The 18,413-nt window shown below is 43.2% G+C and overlaps 1 protein-coding gene across 10 annotated transcripts in view; it reads left to right on the top strand.

Moving 5' to 3' along the window:
• Positions 1-18,413, top strand: part of FOXP1 (forkhead box P1) — a 598,636-nt gene that overhangs the window by 501,106 nt on the left and 79,117 nt on the right. For 9 of the 10 annotated variants that reach the window (XM_029241873.1, XM_029241878.1, XM_029241872.1 and 6 more), the window contains 4 exons: positions 1,588-1,725; positions 2,781-2,867; positions 8,295-8,448; positions 13,874-14,078. In XM_029241873.1, the coding sequence (XP_029097706.1) occupies positions 1,588-1,725; positions 2,781-2,867; positions 8,295-8,448; positions 13,874-14,078 (584 nt within the window). The remainder of the gene's footprint in view (positions 1-1,587; positions 1,726-2,780; positions 2,868-8,294; positions 8,449-13,873; positions 14,079-18,413) is intronic. The other variant, XM_029241881.1, reaches the window with a different exon arrangement.

The raw sequence follows: 18,413 nt of genomic DNA, 5'->3' as shown, positions 1-18,413 counted from the left end.
GTGAAACTTGTGCATAAACATCCCCCCACACAAAACATGCCCGCAACGACGGTGGAGGCTGTTCACTGTACGTGAATCTGACCTTCAGGAACCTTTTTTAGCTCATCAAAATTAGTGATGCTGAGAAATCGGGACATCAGTGCATAATGACTGTGAAATTAGGAATGAGAGCTCGCTATGCAAATGACAGGACAAATCATGTGAAAAAGTCAAGATAAACTGCATATTAAGACATTATGTTACATAAAATTAATACTGCATTCCTCCCTTTTGCTTACTGCTCCCCTGAAAGATTTTTAAATTCTTTTATCTTCTAATCAGCTATTGTCTGCTGGGTTTTTTTTTTTTTTTAAGTGGCACACAGGCGAAGTGCAAAACATGTTATTACCTTTTATTGTAATACATGAGATGACAGCAGATCCTTTTTAACAAAGTATATCCTTTACTGCTTCTTGCTTCTTGCTGTCACATGTTTGATTAGAAACCAAAGAAAAGTAAGGTGGTTAAATATTACTGTTAGAAGACATACAGGTTTTGTCTTTTCTTTCATTGTTTTTTTTTTTTTTTTCCCCTTTCCTTATCTTTTTATTTGGTGTGTGTGGGGGGGGGTTAATTTTTCATGAAATAGTCTTCTTGTATTACGGGGCCTGACAAAATGGTTCTCGTGTAGTCTGCAAATTAAACACAAGTGCAGTGATTATTTTGAATAGCTAAATTACATTCTAGAAAGCTTGCAGAATTCATAGCATTGTCATTAGGTATCCGCTTGAATACAATTTGTGTAACCTTGGCCAAGACAGCCTGTCATTTTAATGTCAGTGTTTTATCTGAACAAGACATCATCCTTTCAGATACAGCGTGCAGGTTCCTTGCAGAGATGCCCGTGCAGAAACGTGTTAACAGTTGCAAATATGAAATGCTATCAAGTTCATCACTGTAGCTGTTTGTCACTGAAATGTCATGGAAAGCAGCTTTTAATGGTATCGCACATAATATGAAAGAATTGAGACATCTGTGTGCTGGGTGAATAAGGAAGGCTAAAAGGCATCAGAGGAAGGGTCTGTGTTGAAGTTCGGAAGGTGCATTCAAGGTTCAGCTGTCCACAAGACTCAGCGTTCATTGATTGTTCTTAAAACCACTGTCCACAGAGGAAGGGGATCGTATTAGCTCCAGCCGGGAAAGTACTGGTTCCTGTTTGCCTTCTTCCCTAAAACAAAATTCACGTTGGCGTTAACATGCTACATCTCACTATGACCAAAGACTCATTCTTATTAAGAAACTGAGATCATACTAACCTCACTCCAGGTAGCATTTATTAAGCCTTTACTCCTTGTTCGTTTACCAGACCATCGGGAGCACTTGTCAGCGGCTACAGGGTTTTCTTTTATTTTTCTTTATTTAAAATCAATGTGCCTGATAGATTAAACAGGGTTTGTGGCTGCATCCCCTCTGGATAGATGCCCTGCACTTGGGAAATTGGCCAGTCCTGGAAGCAGGCTGATGCCGGTCAGTCCCTGGACCTGGAAGGCTGAGTGCTGCGGGCGTGCAATTTCCTGGCTTCCTATTTATCCTTCGTTAACGTTCTAGGTTCCCGTGTCAGTGGCTATGATGACACCTCAAGTTATCACTCCCCAGCAAATGCAGCAGATCCTCCAGCAACAAGTGCTGAGCCCTCAGCAGCTCCAGGTTCTCCTCCAGCAGCAGCAGGCCCTCATGCTTCAGCAGGTAATGGTCCTTCCTCCTCCCCCAGCATCCCGTGGCCCCTTGGGGCCCGTCCCTCCTCTCAGGATTCCCCTCACCTGAGCAGCTCCTTTGCCCGTCGAAGAAGCGTAAGCAGAGCAGGGAGGGTGGGGCAGGACGCAACATCGGTCCCTGGGTGATCAGTTGCATTAGCATCCCTGAAAGAGAGGGACCCTGCCAAAGCCACGAGGGTTTGGGCCTGGAGAGTACCCAATGGACTGAGATTAAGGCTGTAATTGGACTTGGTAGAAATAAGATCTTTTAGGCTTAGGGGGCTTTGCGCTCTTTTATTTGGAAAGCCAGAGGCTTCTAAATGGTGTGAATCAAAGCAAAACAGGGAGCACGTCAGGAGCAGGTTTAAAAGTGACAGCTCTTGAAGTCCCCATCTCCACTCAGAAGCTTACAGAATTTTTCTTTTAAACATCAAGAAGCATCTTGGAGTTGGTTAGTTGTCAGGTGTAGAGTTGATTTTACCTCTTTCGTGTTGGCCGACGCTGAAGCGAACTTCCGGTGCCATTGTGCCATGGGGGCCTCATCGTCGGACTTGATGGACACCTGAACCAAATAGGGAGACTCGGGACCATAGGAATGGGAGCTGCTGGGGTGAGGCCGTGGGGACAGGACGCAGAGGATGCTACCCACGCAGTTGACGTAGACACTGAACACAGGTCCCCAACACCGCCCAAGCCTATCACTTAGCAAGCATGGACGCGATTTGCAGGAGAGATGCACCAGACTCCCTCCGCAAGGGCGCTCTGGCTTTGTTGTACAATCAAAGGTCACCCCTTGCCTTCTGTTAATTAGTTTGTGTAGAAAATGGTATGTTTCTCATCAGTTCATTTTGGAGATTACTTTTCAAACAATAATGCCAAGAAGAGTCAGCGTGCGCTGAAATTTATTGTCGGGTTTCAAACTAAAGGTCAGGCCATTACAGATAAAAGGGTGCCATTTTTCAAATCGCAGCGTGTATATGGCACCGAAAGGGACAGTGTGGCTTGGCGCTACCTTCTGTTACTTACCGTCCTCTCTTTCCTTTGTAGCAGCAGCTTCAAGAGTTTTATAAAAAACAACAGGAACAGTTGCAGCTTCAACTTTTACAACAACATGCTGGAAAACAGCCTAAAGAGGTACCGACAATACATATTTTACTTTCAAACCGCAGATCCCAGAGGACTGTCTCGTGGCTATTAAACTGTCATTCATCTTTTAAATGATGGCACAGCTGAGCCGACTGTATCGGTTCTCAGCCTTCAGACCGAGAGTTACTGTGCTGTTTTCTTTCAGACTTTCCTGGGTTCCATTTGCCGGCTGCCACATATTTTATAACACCACCCCAGGTGTACCTCATGTGGGCACTGGGAAGAGGGATCGTGGCAGAAACTTTAGGGCTGCTCTTGCAAACTGGTACCACTGAGGTCCAGGATCTACCTGGGAGAGGTGAGGTGCACTCAGTGAAATTATACTTGGTCGCACACTTGGTTCCCCGCCCCCTCCCAGCTCAGAGAGCTTGAGTATGTGGTGATGGCCTTTGCCTTTGGAAGAAGAATCTCTTACCCCAAAAGTCAGAGCGAGATTCAAAACACCCCGATCTCGGTTGAACTTCTTCCTGCAAGTTGCACGGGTCGTAACTGCTAAAGGCAGGCTTGGACTGTTTGTGTTTTCCCGAGAAGAACTCGCGTATCGCAATAGCTTCTACGTACACGGTACTTTGTAAGTGCCCGTAGTGATCACACGTGCCCACCACCCAGTTAGGTGACAGTATTCACTCCATAAAAGGGAAGGCCTTCCCAGGGAGGGTTTCTGTCCCACCTTCTACGCAGTTCCACCTTCTACGCAGTTCCATGTGGCTGAGGCTCAGTCAGATGGGGGAGTATCCCTGGGCATGTATGCATTATCGTGACATCTTTCTGCCCATTCCAAAGTTATCCGCTGTAACTTATCTCCTCGTGTTTTCACGGTGGACTGAAATTCTTTCCATTTGAGTGTTCTCCTTGGAATGACAATTCAGAGTTTGATAAACAGGTCCGAATCCCGCTGAACAGCTTCTGTGCTGACCCAGAGGAGGCAGCCACTTGCTTTTGTTTACAGGGAGTCCCACCAGGTGACCCCACCCCCCACCCCACCCCTGTCCCTCGCAGGAGCCCGGATGCTGAGCTCAGGTGCCGGGAAGCGCTCGTTTTACATCCTGGGAATGAGCCAGCCGTTCTCACTTTGCCGTCTCCTCCCTCTGCACAAATTGGGTACATTTTCCGTGCCCTGCCAAGTTTTCATCCTGGAGTCCTGTTTAGCAGCCTGGGTGGAAACCCCTGCAGAGTAGGGGCAGTTTGGGGGTGAAGGGGAGGAGGCGTTTTAATGAAACTGCTGACACAACCTTAAGTACGGTGGCGCGCTACCGGGTGCTGCTATAATAAAAAAGGGAACAGATTAAAAAGTGTCTAAAATGTAAATCTAAAGGACTAACAGTAATTAAAATGGAAATGGCACAGGGAGGGAAGGCATGTAATTGTGAGATATCACTGTGCAGAAGGCTCTCAGCTTTGTTTTGCTGGCTGTTTTTCTAATTCAGTAGGGCTTACTCATCAGTGGCAGTTCAATGCGCGTTAATGACTCTGGGATTGCAGGCATCACTCTGGACAAAGAAATGATTATTGTGCGGTCAAAAGAAGTTCAAAGACAAGAAGGGAATTTCAGTTTTTTCCTTAGAGATCCACATTCAAGAGCATATAAATTAAGCCAAATGTTAAAAACCACAGTCTGAAAGCTGACTTCAAAGTCACAACTCTCTAATTAATGAACTGCGAGCTTCAGTTTGGACAAGTTGTGGTTTGATGCGCCCATAAATCAACATGACAGGCCTGTTTCACAGTCTCAGACAGTGCTCGTCACTGAGTCACATCAGATGTAAACACAGCAGAAAAAAGAAGGGATATGAAGGAGGTGCAATTGATCAACAGAATTGGTAAAAACCCACTTTTGAAGCACATTATGCATGATCACAGGAAATGGTTACAGCCTCAAGAGGTTTCCCCTTCTGCTGTTGCTTTTTTGAATCAGATTTCTAACAGCCTTCAAAAGGGAGAATAAGAATTATGGAGTTTCTCCCCTGTGGCTCACAGGCAATAACCCCCTGTTGTTATTTTGTGCTTCTTTCTTTTCAAAGGCATCAAAATTTAGTTTTTTAAAGATCTTTAACTCTATATTTGAAGACAAACAAAAAAGGGCCGCACTGTCATTCTTATCAGTTACCAGGGATTGTGTTTTTCCTTTCTGTTGCCACTTCTTATTAACCTCTTATTTGGTCTGTTAGACATAGTTTGGAATGCACGTCTGCATGCTGGGAGAACATGAAAGTTCAGATGAGCTCAGAGGGCACATAAAGAAATATGAAGCCGAAAGTTACACAGCAGAAGGAAGGATAAAAGTTAACTCTCCCAAATTGCTGCTGTCAGAAAGGGGGCATCTCGGGCGCTCAAAGACGATGGTGGTGTCAGAATTTGGGAAGGGAGTTGCCGGGAGAAAGGGGAATACTTTGTATCTGAACCCAGGGGAAGGTGGTTACACTGTAGTAGCATTTGGCATCTCCAGGACACTGCGTTTGTCGTGGTCACCCTTTGCCATCCCTTTCGAAAGGCAGAGATGACGTTGCCTTCACATCCTGAAGGGTGGGTAGACCCAGACCCGCGGGCATGTCTCCTTGGATTCTAGCGGTGTGTTCACAGTGCCACTGGACGTGGCCGAGACCTGTTGTAACAATGATGAGGAGAGCCCTGTTTCCCGAAGGTAAGCGGGGAGCCTCCTGAAATTACCATGCAGGTGGTGGGCCTTGTGTGCTACCATGCAGTAGAGTCACATGGTAGCAATTTCATGATGTGGACTGGTGGTTAGGATTTTAACGAGGTTTGAACTCGGATGTTGACAGATGGAACAAGTATATTAATTTACTGAATCCCCAGTCATTAGTGGCTCATAATTTTTGAATCGGCAGCCCTCCCCCTCCCCCACCCTTTCCCCTCTTTTGATCGCCTCTGCAGTAAGACACTTGATCCTGGGCCAGAGCAACGTACTTTAGTCTCTCTTTTTTTTTTCTTTTTCCCTAAAGTTGCCTTGAGATGTTTCCTTGAGAAAGTCAGGCCCCACGTTGAGTTTAGACCTAAGACCTTCCTTGGGAGATGGGTGCTCTGTAGCCCCAGTACAGCTGGGATTTAGGTGACGGCTCACGACTCTTTGACGGGACGGGTGTGGAAAAGAGAAGGCAGAATTGATTTTAAGTCGAGCCACAAAAAAAGATCCCATCCTGTGTGGGTGAGGTAGGCTAAGTTGATTGTTTTAAAAGGGCCGTTTGTCCTGGGCAGTTATGACAGTTTATGTTAGGCAGTAGGCAGGAGCGAAGAAAGGAAAACAGACCTTTGACTGCAGCGCCAGGGAGGGGATTCGAAATGCAAGGTTTATCAGGGCATTTTAGCATTTTAACACCGACTACTGACCTGTCCAGGGGACTGCACGGAGACCTTTTTTGTATGCATTCAATTGTGAGAAGTAAACAAACGGGCTCGTATCCTGTGTTTGGTAACTGGGTGGGGAGCACAGTTTGGCAACCAGTGTTGCTTTTAAATTCTTTCTTTGGACAATGGGCCTTGTATACTTTTATATCCTGACTTTTCAAACGCGGACAGCTCTCATGAGCTTTTCCTAGGGATGGCCACAGAGACAACAGAACAGCCATCAGTCATTTTATATAAATACACAATTTCTAAACATTTCATTTACAGTAAGATGGGAAACACTCTCCCCAAAGTCCAGCACCCTCCCTGCCCCATGATTTTCTACTTCAACAAGAGCTAACTCCCTGATCTTTTGTTGTATCAATGTTATTTTTCTTCTCTTCCTTCCCTCACCCATTTTTTTAAACGCCGTGAATTAATATCTGTTGAAGAAGTGAAAAAATCACTTTGACATGAATATAACTATCATTGGCTCTTACATTAGTGTGAGAACTTGGGAAGGGGTGAAAACAATTGGGTCACTTTATGCATGCTGTTCTTCAAATGAAAACACTGGCTTTTCATTTAAATTTACTTAAATTTTTGTTGTCAGTGGTATAGAATTTGTTTTTTGGAGTGAAACGCAATTAACTTTCTCAGTGGCATGGTAGTAAGTCTGAAATTGCTTGCTAATATGAGAATGATGGTTTTTACTGTAAAATAAACTACATGGAGCCCAAAAGGAAACCACCATTTTTCTCCTCCTTTGAACTTTACATCAGAAGGTCTTGATACATATACCATTTTATGGATGTACCAGATCAAGGTCATGTGCTAGGTTAAGTGAATGCAGTTGTTTGTAAAGTGTAGTTATGAGAAGCTCTGTGAAAGAGTTGTATTGTCCTCTTGGTTGTGAACGTGTCTGATGTTTTGAATAATACTCAGAATTGGGAGAACGTATCTTGTTCTTTTCTTAAAGAACCTTTTTCTTTCTTTTCTTTTTTTTCCTGCCCCCAGAACTCCCTTCCCAGAGAAGGGTTAATTTCCCTTTCATAATTGTTAGCCATAATGTGGCTAAGACCTCCACCTCGATTTGATTCCTAGCAGATTAAGGATATTAGATAATTTCCTTCTATTTATTGTAATACTGCACTGTATTATCTTTCTATCACTCAGATAATTACTGAGGAAATCTACATTAATTTTTTTGGCTGGAGTGAGACCTGCTAAACACAGGAATGATGTATTGATGTTTTACACAACAAAAGTTTTCCTCCTGTCATTGTCCGATCAACAGAAAGATATTTATCATTTCGCAAAGCCCCTTCTTTGCAAGAACAAAGCGGGCGGGGAAGCAGACCTCGGGGTTTCTGAAACTCAAGCCAAGCGAAGGCATCTGAAGCTTAAAGTGTCCTTCATATTAAACACTCACAGCCGAGTACGATGTTGTTTGCTAAATTATGAATGTGTGTAATTAAAATCTAGTGGCTGTTTCTATGAAAGATTTACAATGTTATTTCATCGTTTGTCATGGCTAATTAACAATATTAGATGAAGTTTTTCTTCTTCAAAGGTCTGATTTTTTCTCATTTATTTATGTCAGAAGTGATAAACAGAGTAGTTAAAAGCTTCTCCCCGTGCAGGCGGGATGGAGGCAACTTGTCCCTTCACACCTCGGAGGTTCAGGGTTCAAATCCCTCCAGACCTGGAGTGGTATATAGCCTGCCTGCTGCTCCTGTGTCTACTAAGAAATTTCAGAGTCTAGAAGTCTACACCTTGGCTAGAAGAACTCAGGCCTTTCAAACCATAGGAAAAGCTGCCTTGATTGTCAAATTATTTTCCTATGGGAGCCGGCAGCAGAAAGGGCCCACACCCAGCCCCTCGCTTCTCTTCGGAGGTGATGTGTTCTGTCCCTTTGAAAGCAGCCTTGACCCCGAGCCCTCCGCGAAACTTTAGTGAGCGCTCTCAGTCCTGGCTGGTGACAGTGTGTTTGGAAATGCCCATACGTTTCACCTTCCCCCAGCAGTGGCCATCTCATTTTTTTTTTTTTTTTTTCTTCCTGATTTCTTCCAGCAACAGCAGGTGGCTACCCAGCAGTTGGCTTTCCAGCAGCAACTTTTACAGATGCAGCAGCTACAGCAGCAACACCTTCTGTCTTTGCAGCGCCAAGGCCTTCTAACAATCCAGCCGGGGCAGCCTGCCCTTCCCCTCCAACCCCTTGCTCAAGGTAAGCGTCGATGATGGTTACAGAAGGCGCTGCTCTCTGGAGACTCTGGGGCGGAGGAGGGGGTGGGGTCGTCTTCTTCCAGCTCATCGTGAAGGAGATTGTCCGTTTAAAACACGCCGATACACATTCAGAGGCAAAGCCGGATCAGGTAACAGTGATGGACGTTTCCAGAAGCCAGAGTGCTCGTCGGTGCCAAAAGGAAGACCTAGGGTGATCTGGAGGCTTAGCAGGGTCAGAATGCTGCACGTTTTTAGAGTAAGAGAAGGCAGTGCTGCTGTGACTGAGGGAGCATTTTAATCAGATCTTCTCGCGTTTTCAGTTTGGAATCACAGATGCATTTTCTTGAAGGCTTCTGTTAGTCATTTTAAGATGTGTTGTACATCCTGTAACTTGCTCTGTGTTAAATCGTAGTAATGCTTTAGAAATGCCACTTTTTAATATCTAGGGAGAAACTCAGGTTTCTTTTTCTGTAAACGACGATGATTCATCTCTTGCTGTTACAAAAGCCAAGGTTGTTTTCTGTTGGGTTCTCCCTTTTCTTTCTTTTTGTATTCACCTGACTGTTGGTTTTTGAGCCAGTTGGTTCTGTACCCGTCAGAACAGGCAGCCTGTCCAGCTCCAGCTCTCTTTCGAAAACTGGAGCCCTTTGAAAAGGAAACAAGATTTCATGGATTTAGAAATTTCTTTGGAAGAGCCACTGACGTGTTCTTCCAATGGGTGTTGGACGTCAGAAAGAAATGAGTACTCTAGCTGTTTATAGGACATCCTCTGGGTTTAAGCAACTCTAACTTTCATGTGTGTAATGTGATACACAAATGGATTATTCAGAACCAGCAAGAAGGAAAGGCAGGAAGGAAAGAAGAGTCATGCCGTGTTTTGAAATACAATTCCTCCATCCCGTACGGGGTGTGGTAGATTTCATTTACCTCCTCAAGGCCCATGGTAGACTGGGATGTATGTGTATATGTGCCTCTCAAGGCTGGTAGCTAAAGCCTTTGGTATCTTGGATTCAGTTTCATTATGAAAAGGTTCAGAATATGGAACGTCTTTCTCCCCTCATGGTGCTGAAGGCGTGGCCACGTGTTCAGTAACTTTTGGTGTCAAGCGGAGCCGGTGAGGCTTGTGTGCGTGGAATCTTGATTCTCGAACTGAGTCAACCACACCCAACTTCTGTCCCTCCTGGGGTTCTTTGGGTTTTGTTTATGTTTTTAGTGTTGAGACCAGGGCTTTTTCCTCCTTTAACTTCCCTCTTGCCTCCCCTCCCCCTTCTGCCATTACTGCTCATCCACGCGATATATAATCAGCATCTCCGTTGCTGTCAAAATAGAAGATTTGGTAACTGAGCAGTGCCGGGTGGGGTGGGGGTGGGGGAAGCACACACGGGCTAATGCATTTTTGTGCTTGCGAAATGTTATAACGTGCATTAATTACATCTTTGGGTTTATTGTTGGCAACATCACCGGCTGGGCTGACACACCCATTGGACTCGGCGTCCACCTCTCTCATCTTTTCCCACTGCTCCCATACTATTAAGTTTCTGCACTAAGGTTCATTGTTATAGTACATCAGTTAAGCTGTCCAAAAGAGGGCAATTGGGCAGTGACAACAAGACAAGCTCATGTGTAATGTGAAAGAAATGAATGTGGTGATGCATGAAGTGTAATCTCTGCAGTAACATATCAGAGACACCGGTTGGTAATTTACTAGTCATGGCATTGATTGATACGCTTAGCAGTCTGCTCTAACTCTTAGCCCCCGTGACATTAAGACGACGCATATTTACAGTCTAAGGTGGTGCCTTTGTGTGCGCCCGGGATGCATAAACGCAAATATAGATATTTCTCCCAGTGAAGTGAACCACCAGTGTCATTGCCATCTCTCTTGGAATCAGGAGGTTGGTTTTGTCTCCTCTAACCCCTCGCCCAAAGTGGCTGGAGAATTCAGTCATGTTGGACTACAACACAGGTTTTTCTTTTTATCAGAGAGATGATGGCTTAAAACTGATGTCATTATGAGGTTTAAATCAACTTTCTGCTTGCTTGAACGTGGTCACCTGGCTCTGGAGGTACAAGGACAAAAAAAGGTTGATCAGCTCTGTCTTGGAGCCAGTGATACCTGGGGTTGTAAAATTGAGTTCCGTGAACGGTAATCTGTCAGCTGTCCCCACAACATACATTTTTTAAACCTGTGTCTGCATTTTCCTTTATAATAAAGGGGCCAGTTGTCCTGGAAAAAGAAATGCAGCAAGGCACAGGGTTTATGTGTTAAAAATGCTGGTAATGCCCCACTTCAGGATATAATCATCATGGTTCTTTTACATACCTGTACGGTCTTGGCTAAGTTGCCTTAAACATGCATGTAAATATCAAAGTATATGAAGAAACAGAGAGTAATATCTTGAAGCCTCTTCCCCCCCCCACACACACACACCCAGAGGTTTTAGGTTATGAAACGGAAGGACTTTTCTTTGGATGTTTTTAGGGCTGTTGTAGGACCGTCTCTCTGTTTTACATTATTAGCGTGTGTCTGTTTTTCCCTTGGTGTCTTTAATCATCTCATCTTCCTCAGCACCTGTAATCCCATAAAGAAATAGACTTTCAGTATCATTCTGACTTTTTAATTCTTTAAAATGTAAACTATAGCTGGGAGAAAATTCCATGCCTGCTGATGTACCTGTTAATGGATTTGTTTAACTTGGTACTGTTATTCCTATCTACCATTTTTTTGGAAGAAGTGCATGCTTTCTGGACATTTGATGTCCATTTAGTCTGATGAGTGACTAGCTTACCTTTTACCTGTCACAATTCTATCATGAGATCTCGGCTGTCAAATAACAGCATCGTTTGGTAGATAGTATTCATTGAACTAACAGTTTAACATCACTAACAAGGTGTAACATTGATGGAGGAGACCAATTTGACTGCCTTTTTGTGAGTCTGATGACAATGTTCTTCACCGTTATTATCACATTGAAATTTGACCCAGAAGGATGCCTCGTTGTCAGTCAGTGAGTTCCTGTTTTATTTACCGTTTCTCCTTCTGGGCGAGGGAACTGATTTGCTAGCCTTATTGGACTAGAAGGAGAGGAGAGTAGCATTAATGTACTCGGTGGGCATAACAAGTGTAACAGGGCATTTCTCTTTGTCTTTATTTGCTGGATAAACAGCTTACTCTTGAAACACCTTCCAAGTTCTGCTTCTGTCGAGGGGAAAGTGTTAACACAGTTCTTAGAAACCGTGGTGTGTTCTTCCTTCTTCTGACCTCCCATGCACCTGACCCAGAAATCAATTAGTCTGAGTTGAGAAATAGGTGGCTTGTTCTTTTCATGCGTATTTACTCCCCAGAAAATAAAACTGGGTGTTGACTTGTGTGGCTTTATATCACTGTGCCACCATCCACAGACAAGCCTATTCACTATTGTTTCAGTTGAATAAATAGTGGTCGGAGGGTCAGCCATCTTCGCAGGTAATTGGTGTGCAGACATCAGCGGTGGCCTGTTAGCTACAGACACACCCCACATGTCACCTCGCAAGGTGTTGGAAAATAATAGCCCAGATGCGGCAGAACCGGACGCGGGATTGTGTGGTGACCTTTCCCTTTGTTTAATTTGCCTCCGAGGTTTAATTTCAGGGGACAAGTCATAATTGAATATGCCTAATGACTAAACGCTCATTTGGGACAAAATCCATCAAAATATAATTGGCATTTGATTCTTATGAAGGAAGAAGAAACCCGACTTGGCTGTCGAGGATGCGTTCGAAGAATATCTGACCACTTAATGTATCATTTGAAGCCTCCTTTGTAATATTTATTAATTGCAGAGACTCGGGCGTTTGAACATTTTCGTGGAGAACCGTTAGGAGAGACCAACTGTTTTTGTTAACGCTCCTCTCAGAAAGGCGGGGAAGGTTATTGGTCTGCTGTGCAATAATTTACTCCTCTTTGATATGCAAACGATCCACGGTGAATATAAAAAAATCCTATCAGACTCATTTCACAGTTCTTAACCACTCGGATTCTCTGGAGTCCATCGCCTCGTTAGACCAGCGCTCTCCAATGCTAGCATAATTAAAATCTTTAACAGTTTAGCAAAGTAAAGATGTTTGGCTGATCACGTTGAGATGATTATCTATCCATTGTATTCTAAATGACAAAAATAAATTAAATTTAGACCTTGGCATTTTTTATTATGTGTTTCAAATGAATGTAATGCGCACAGCCTTCTTTTTAAATTCAGTACCTTAGGTTTGGTCAGAAACATGCCTGTTTCGGTTACTGCTGTATAGTTAGAAAATGGCAGGCTTTCTAGGATAGCTGGGTTCCAGTTGATTGAAACAATGAACTGTGATCCAGGCGTCCAGTTCTAACGCGGCATTGCCTTGTGATGTCCAGGGGCTATGATTTCTTCCAGGTTGTCCTCCTAGGTGGTTGTTTTTGTCGGTTGCCATTCAGAATATTTTTCTTCTCTGTGTGTACGCACTAGAATATGCCTTGAGGTAGGATTTGGAAATCCTGAGCTGTAGAGGCATGCCGCCAGAATAAAGGCTGCAGGCCCACAATAGTGAGATTGGCATCCTGATTGTATCTCTTCTTGGGGGAAAAAAAAGCAAGTTGACACTTACTGCCTAAGACCCATGTCCATTCTGACCCCCTTAAAAACAAGAGATCTTCACTGCTCCAAGTTTCTTTCACGTTTTCATTTCATTCTGCAGTGGTTCATTAGCATGGATCTAAGAAATGACAGTAATAATAGTGTTACTTGTATAAAAAGTTATACAGTTTTTCAGTAGACACGTCCATCAATTAAGCATGTGGTACAAGAAACCAAAATTAATGAGGAAGATAGGTGTGTTAATGAAATAATCATAGTATAATCAATTTGACTGTTAAAAGTTGAAAAGCATTTCAGGAAGACAATATGAATTCATAATTTATGTCTAAAAGTGATTAATAAAAACTGTATTTAATAACAGAGCTATTTGTCATCATTTAAGGCTTAAGCACAAAAATTATTCATTTTGTGGCTCGTGTTGTCATGATAGTATACGTTGAAGAAATTTATCCTGAGCCCTTCTTTGTGTCTAAAACTACAGTAACATCTATCTGCATTTCCCACCCCCCCCCCCCCCCGCAGCGATTTAGAAACAACAGTTTGGATGGAGGCATACAGTCTTTGCAAGAAGTAGCTGTGTTTTGAATCCTTTTCACGGGTGTCTTTTATGTGTGATGAGGGCACTTCAGGGGGAGGACACGTTCGTTCCTACCGTATTTGCCTTAGATGAGAGGGAAGGAAAAAAACTGAGCGCACCAAACCCCCGCTCCCCCCAACACTGGGCTTTGTTTACTGACTCTCTGATTTAATTACTGTTTGAAGAGGACCGAATTAGCTGTTAATTGATTTAATTATCCAATTTGTTTGTTTCAGGCATGATTCCAACAGAACTGCAGCAGCTCTGGAAAGAAGTGACAAGTGCTCATACGACAGAAGAAACCACGGGCAACAATCACAGCAGTTTGGATCTGACCACGACATGTGTCTCTTCCTCTGCACCTTCCAAGACCTCCTTAATAATGAACCCACATGCCTCTACCAACGGACAGCTGTCAGTCCACACTCCCAAAAGGGAAAGGTAGGAACGCCCATCTGAGATGTGTCCAAAGCTGTCTTTGACGCGGAGGGGTGGGTGGCCGGGCCTCGCCATATCTTGGTGATCTCTAATTGGATCCATGTGACTGGAGTGTGCATATAATTACCTCAGAATGTACTCAGTGTGGTGCGGGTGTGAAGCATCTGATTCTTGTCACCTTTTCAACATGGAATTAGCACTTATGTAGATCGAACCTGAGCTTAGGAACTCAGGCAGAGTCTTTTGGTCTCTCATCGGATGGGTTGGATTTCCACGCTTCCAGACTTACTCTTTCTGCCAAGTGCCCGCTCCGTACGAGCTGATTTCCTTGGCTTTAAACGTCTTCTAAGGGAATAGCGTTGTCTGCTGTAGGCTGTGTTGAATCATGGTTTGAGAAAAGGTAGAACACACACTACTCGGCACTGCCCTCCTTGGAGGCAGGGAGCCCACCTTTTTCATCATCATGTCCCCAGAGTACTTGGCCTTTTTTTTTTTTTTTTTTTTTTTTGGAAACCATCAGTGAATGTTTGAGGGATGGAGAGGTGGAAGGGGTCCACGTGTATACACGCACAAGCATACACAGCCACTTTCTCCTGCTCATGGGACATATGGTAGCATTGACTCAATTTCTGTCTTCCTGTTTGGAAGTTAAGACTTTATACTTTTTAATTGCCCGGAGCTTCACTTGGATGTTAGTTGAAGGTGAGGTTGACTGGGAGGTCCCAGATATATCATGTGAGAAGACGGCTCTAAGAAAAAGGAAGCTGTGAATCCATGTTAGTATACCTTAGCACGCAGAACTATTAATTCCACTGTTCAGTGCTTTTCCAAGGTAGAACGTATATATAAAACCTTTTTTTTCAGTTTAATGTTTTTAAACTGTTCCCTGTGTATTTCATATGCAGAGTGTCCACCCACAGAAGGAAAGAAACCTCAAAAGCAGTAGGTGATAGTAAGTGTCACTTCCATCAGGAAAACCAGATTATTTTGGTTGTTTTAATAAAAGTGACCCAGTGAAAGAATTTTGAATTTTATTTTTCAGTTAAGCAGTTAACACATATAATTTCATGTATTTCTTGAAACATTGAACCTTAAGAAGCCCACTGATTTAATTAGATGTGTATCTTTATACCAGCAACATTTTATCCATTTAGAGCTTAGTAAACACAGAAAACAGTATATGAATGTTTGTGTGTATCACATTCCACCGTAAAAACCATGAGAGGTTTCCAGAGATGAGATTATATATGTTTTAGCCAAAACTTGCAACTGTCCTTTTAAAATCACTTTAGAGTTTCTGTGGCAGACACAGAAGGACTAAAAGATGCTTATAACTTACTGGTTTAGAAGAGCTTGAAAAACAGAATGGTGGGCAGTAAGAATTAATTTGGAGCCATTGGACCAAATGTGGCTTCTTTTGTTTCTAGTGAGCATAGATTTAGATGTCTGGAGACCAATCTTAGCTCTCGCTTTATAATCTCTTAGAATGCCTTTGTAAGTAAACAAACAAACAAACTAGACCTTAGATAGCTTTTGAAGAAAAGGTTCTAGGCTGTTGTCCTTTGCTCTACTTGCGTTTGGGATCCTGAGGTTGATGCTGTTCGATTACTGCAGAGGGATCGAATTACATCTTTATCCATAGGCAGAGCAGGAGACCATACGCTGAAAAATGCCAACTGATGCACTTAAGGTATTTGTTGTAATCTTGTCAGCCATTGTGGAGCCTGCACAGATTTCCTGTGACACAGAAAGCTCTCCCTGTTTAGATGCACCATGCTCAGTTTCATTCTAAAAGGTTATGTATCTGGAGTCAGGTAGTAGATTAGCAAGGAGGCGAATAGGAGAAGAATAGCCCTTTTCATGTCTTAAGGTGCATTCGAAAGTAAATGGATCTCAGAGGCAGTCTAATTCTAGGAGAATCAGTTCGTTGGATTTCTCGTTTTATGGTCCTTATGTGTCTGCACAAAAGTTGGGCTTAATCTTCATTTATACTACCTGCCAGCATTCGAATAAGGACCAGAAAAGTATTTCGATTCCACTGAACCTTAAACTGGATATAAAAACAGGCTGACTTTTCCAACTGTTCATGCAAAGAAGAAGCAACTATGAAATTATATGCTATGTGCTTAACCTCTTGGACCTCTCAGGTTCTATTACCTGGGAGGTTCCTAGGCATGGCTGGGTTAAAACAGATTCTAGTCAGCACATTTTAACCGAACGTAGCAAATTTGGCAAATGATTACCTTAGGTTAAAGATATGTCAAAAACTTAACAAACTTAAAAAATTGATCACTAGAAATTCAATTATTAGTTAGCCAGCTTTGTATATAAGGACTTATAAATGAGTGTTTTTACCCTCTGAGGGTTTATTTTAAAATCTCGTGTGATATTACTGTTGAAACAGAGGAAGATGGTTAAAAAAAAAAAAAAAGCTGTCACTATCGAAATATGTTCTCACTTACACAGTGAGTTGTCATTTGTCTCAGGAGTCCCTTGGAGAAGTTTCATCCCTTACTCACCAAGGGCATTTGTGAAATGGATCTCTTTCGAAGCTCTCCCTTGATTTCTACGTGATATTCCCCACCACATCCCACCCCCGGTGCTCCTGGACCTGTAGCTTAGGTTACCAGCTTTAAGGATTCTTTCTGAAAGGACTTGGGGAGTGCTCTGTGTAAAAATTCATTGGGCCACGGTGATATCGTGAGAGTTCTGGTGTGTTTTCCAAGTTGCGAGTCGTCTCCCGATCACGACTGGGCCGCGTGTTTCCATGCCATGTGGAAGACCTCCCCCGCCCCCTTGCATCCTGCGGGCTCCCATGAGCAGCCACCGCAGCAGCAGCTCTGGGGTTTGGTGAGCTGCAATCTGTTCAGGAGATAAATCATGTGCTTGGCCCGACACTCCTACTCTCCTCTTTAATTTGTCTTACACAAGGAAAATTATAATTAAATCATTCAGGGTAAACCCTTGAGTGTAGAGAAGGGAGAAAAAAAGAAAAAACACACTTTGGTAAAGATTGCCAGTAGAAACCCACTTCCCCGTTGCGCAGGGTAGAGACATGTATCAATATTCAGCACCGTCAGGGGAGGAGCGGCCCATGTGATTTGCGAGGCAGTTGCCAACGCTCACATCAAGGCTTGTTAAGATCCTGTCCCCGTGCAGTCACGGACCTTCCGCGTCGTTAGAATTCGGCACTGGCGCCATGCTTCGTGCTTTGATTTCCTCCTGAGGATTTAATGAATGTTTATTGTGCTGATTTTATATATATATTATATGTATATATATTATATATACACGTAGTATGTATATATTCATTGGCGCGATAAACCTACCTCTGTTGTCAGGGCCTGAGAGAAGCGTGGTGGGAATGAAGTTCAAAAGGCAGGAGCTAAAGAGAGCTACAAAGGGAAGCAGGCACATTCATACTACCTCTTACTGTCATTTAATTCCACAGGACCAGGGCGTCATGACTTCTTTGGTAAATAGACAAAACTCCGACCCGGGATACCTGTAAACACGGAAGATAACTATCTCGTTTCCGTAACTCTGTCTGACTATCTCACTTTAGGAAATTCCAAGTTTTGGTGTGGGTAAACAAAATCAACGGCGTGCAAATGAAACATTTATTAAAATGCTAAATTTAGTAAAGCCCTCTGAGCTTCTAGGATCAAAGCAGCTATGTAAATACAAATAGCAATTAGTACTTAAGTAATTGCCTGAATTAAAATTCCATCACATTATATCATGGTGCACTAGGGAAAGGGCAGGGAACTCTCATTTAATCCATTTTTTTCTCTGTGCCAAGCAGCTGGCTAAACTCTTACCTTTGGAGGGATGTCTCAATTTTAGCCACGTGACTGCTGGGAAACAGCAGGGTTTATTATACCCATTTTACAGGTGAGGAAGTTGAACCATCAAGATTTAAATAAGTGACCTGGGGTCACAGAACTCGTTAGTGGCATAGCCGAGATTGAAATTCAAGTCTCTCTTTTACTTCATAAAACAGCACTTAGAGATTCCATTCAGTATAGAAGTGAACACTTAATTATGATAAACTAAAATCAGTGCTCCTAAAAGAAATTTGGAAAATTCAACTCAACAACACGTGTATTGACTTAAAATCCTAGAGTTCCCTCTGTTAAGGTGGATACAGATAGTTCCTAGGCGTCTCGCGAAGGGAGGGTGGGTGGAGAGGATTTGCAGAATGTAAATCATTTACGGTCTGAAATGGCACGTAAAGAACAAAAATGGACCCCATGCAGGATTTGCACACAGGCAGATGCGAAACAAGCGTCTCCCTCCTTTCAGTGTATCCTGACTTTCCTTCCTGCCTTATAAATC

This window comes from Monodon monoceros, unplaced genomic scaffold (assembly GCF_005190385.1).
Source record: "Monodon monoceros isolate NGI ecotype Baffin Bay Population unplaced genomic scaffold, NGI_Narwhal_1 Super_Scaffold_3, whole genome shotgun sequence".
Taxonomy (NCBI): domain Eukaryota; kingdom Metazoa; phylum Chordata; class Mammalia; order Artiodactyla; family Monodontidae; genus Monodon; species Monodon monoceros.
This window is presented reverse-complemented; position numbering and strand designations above follow the sequence as displayed.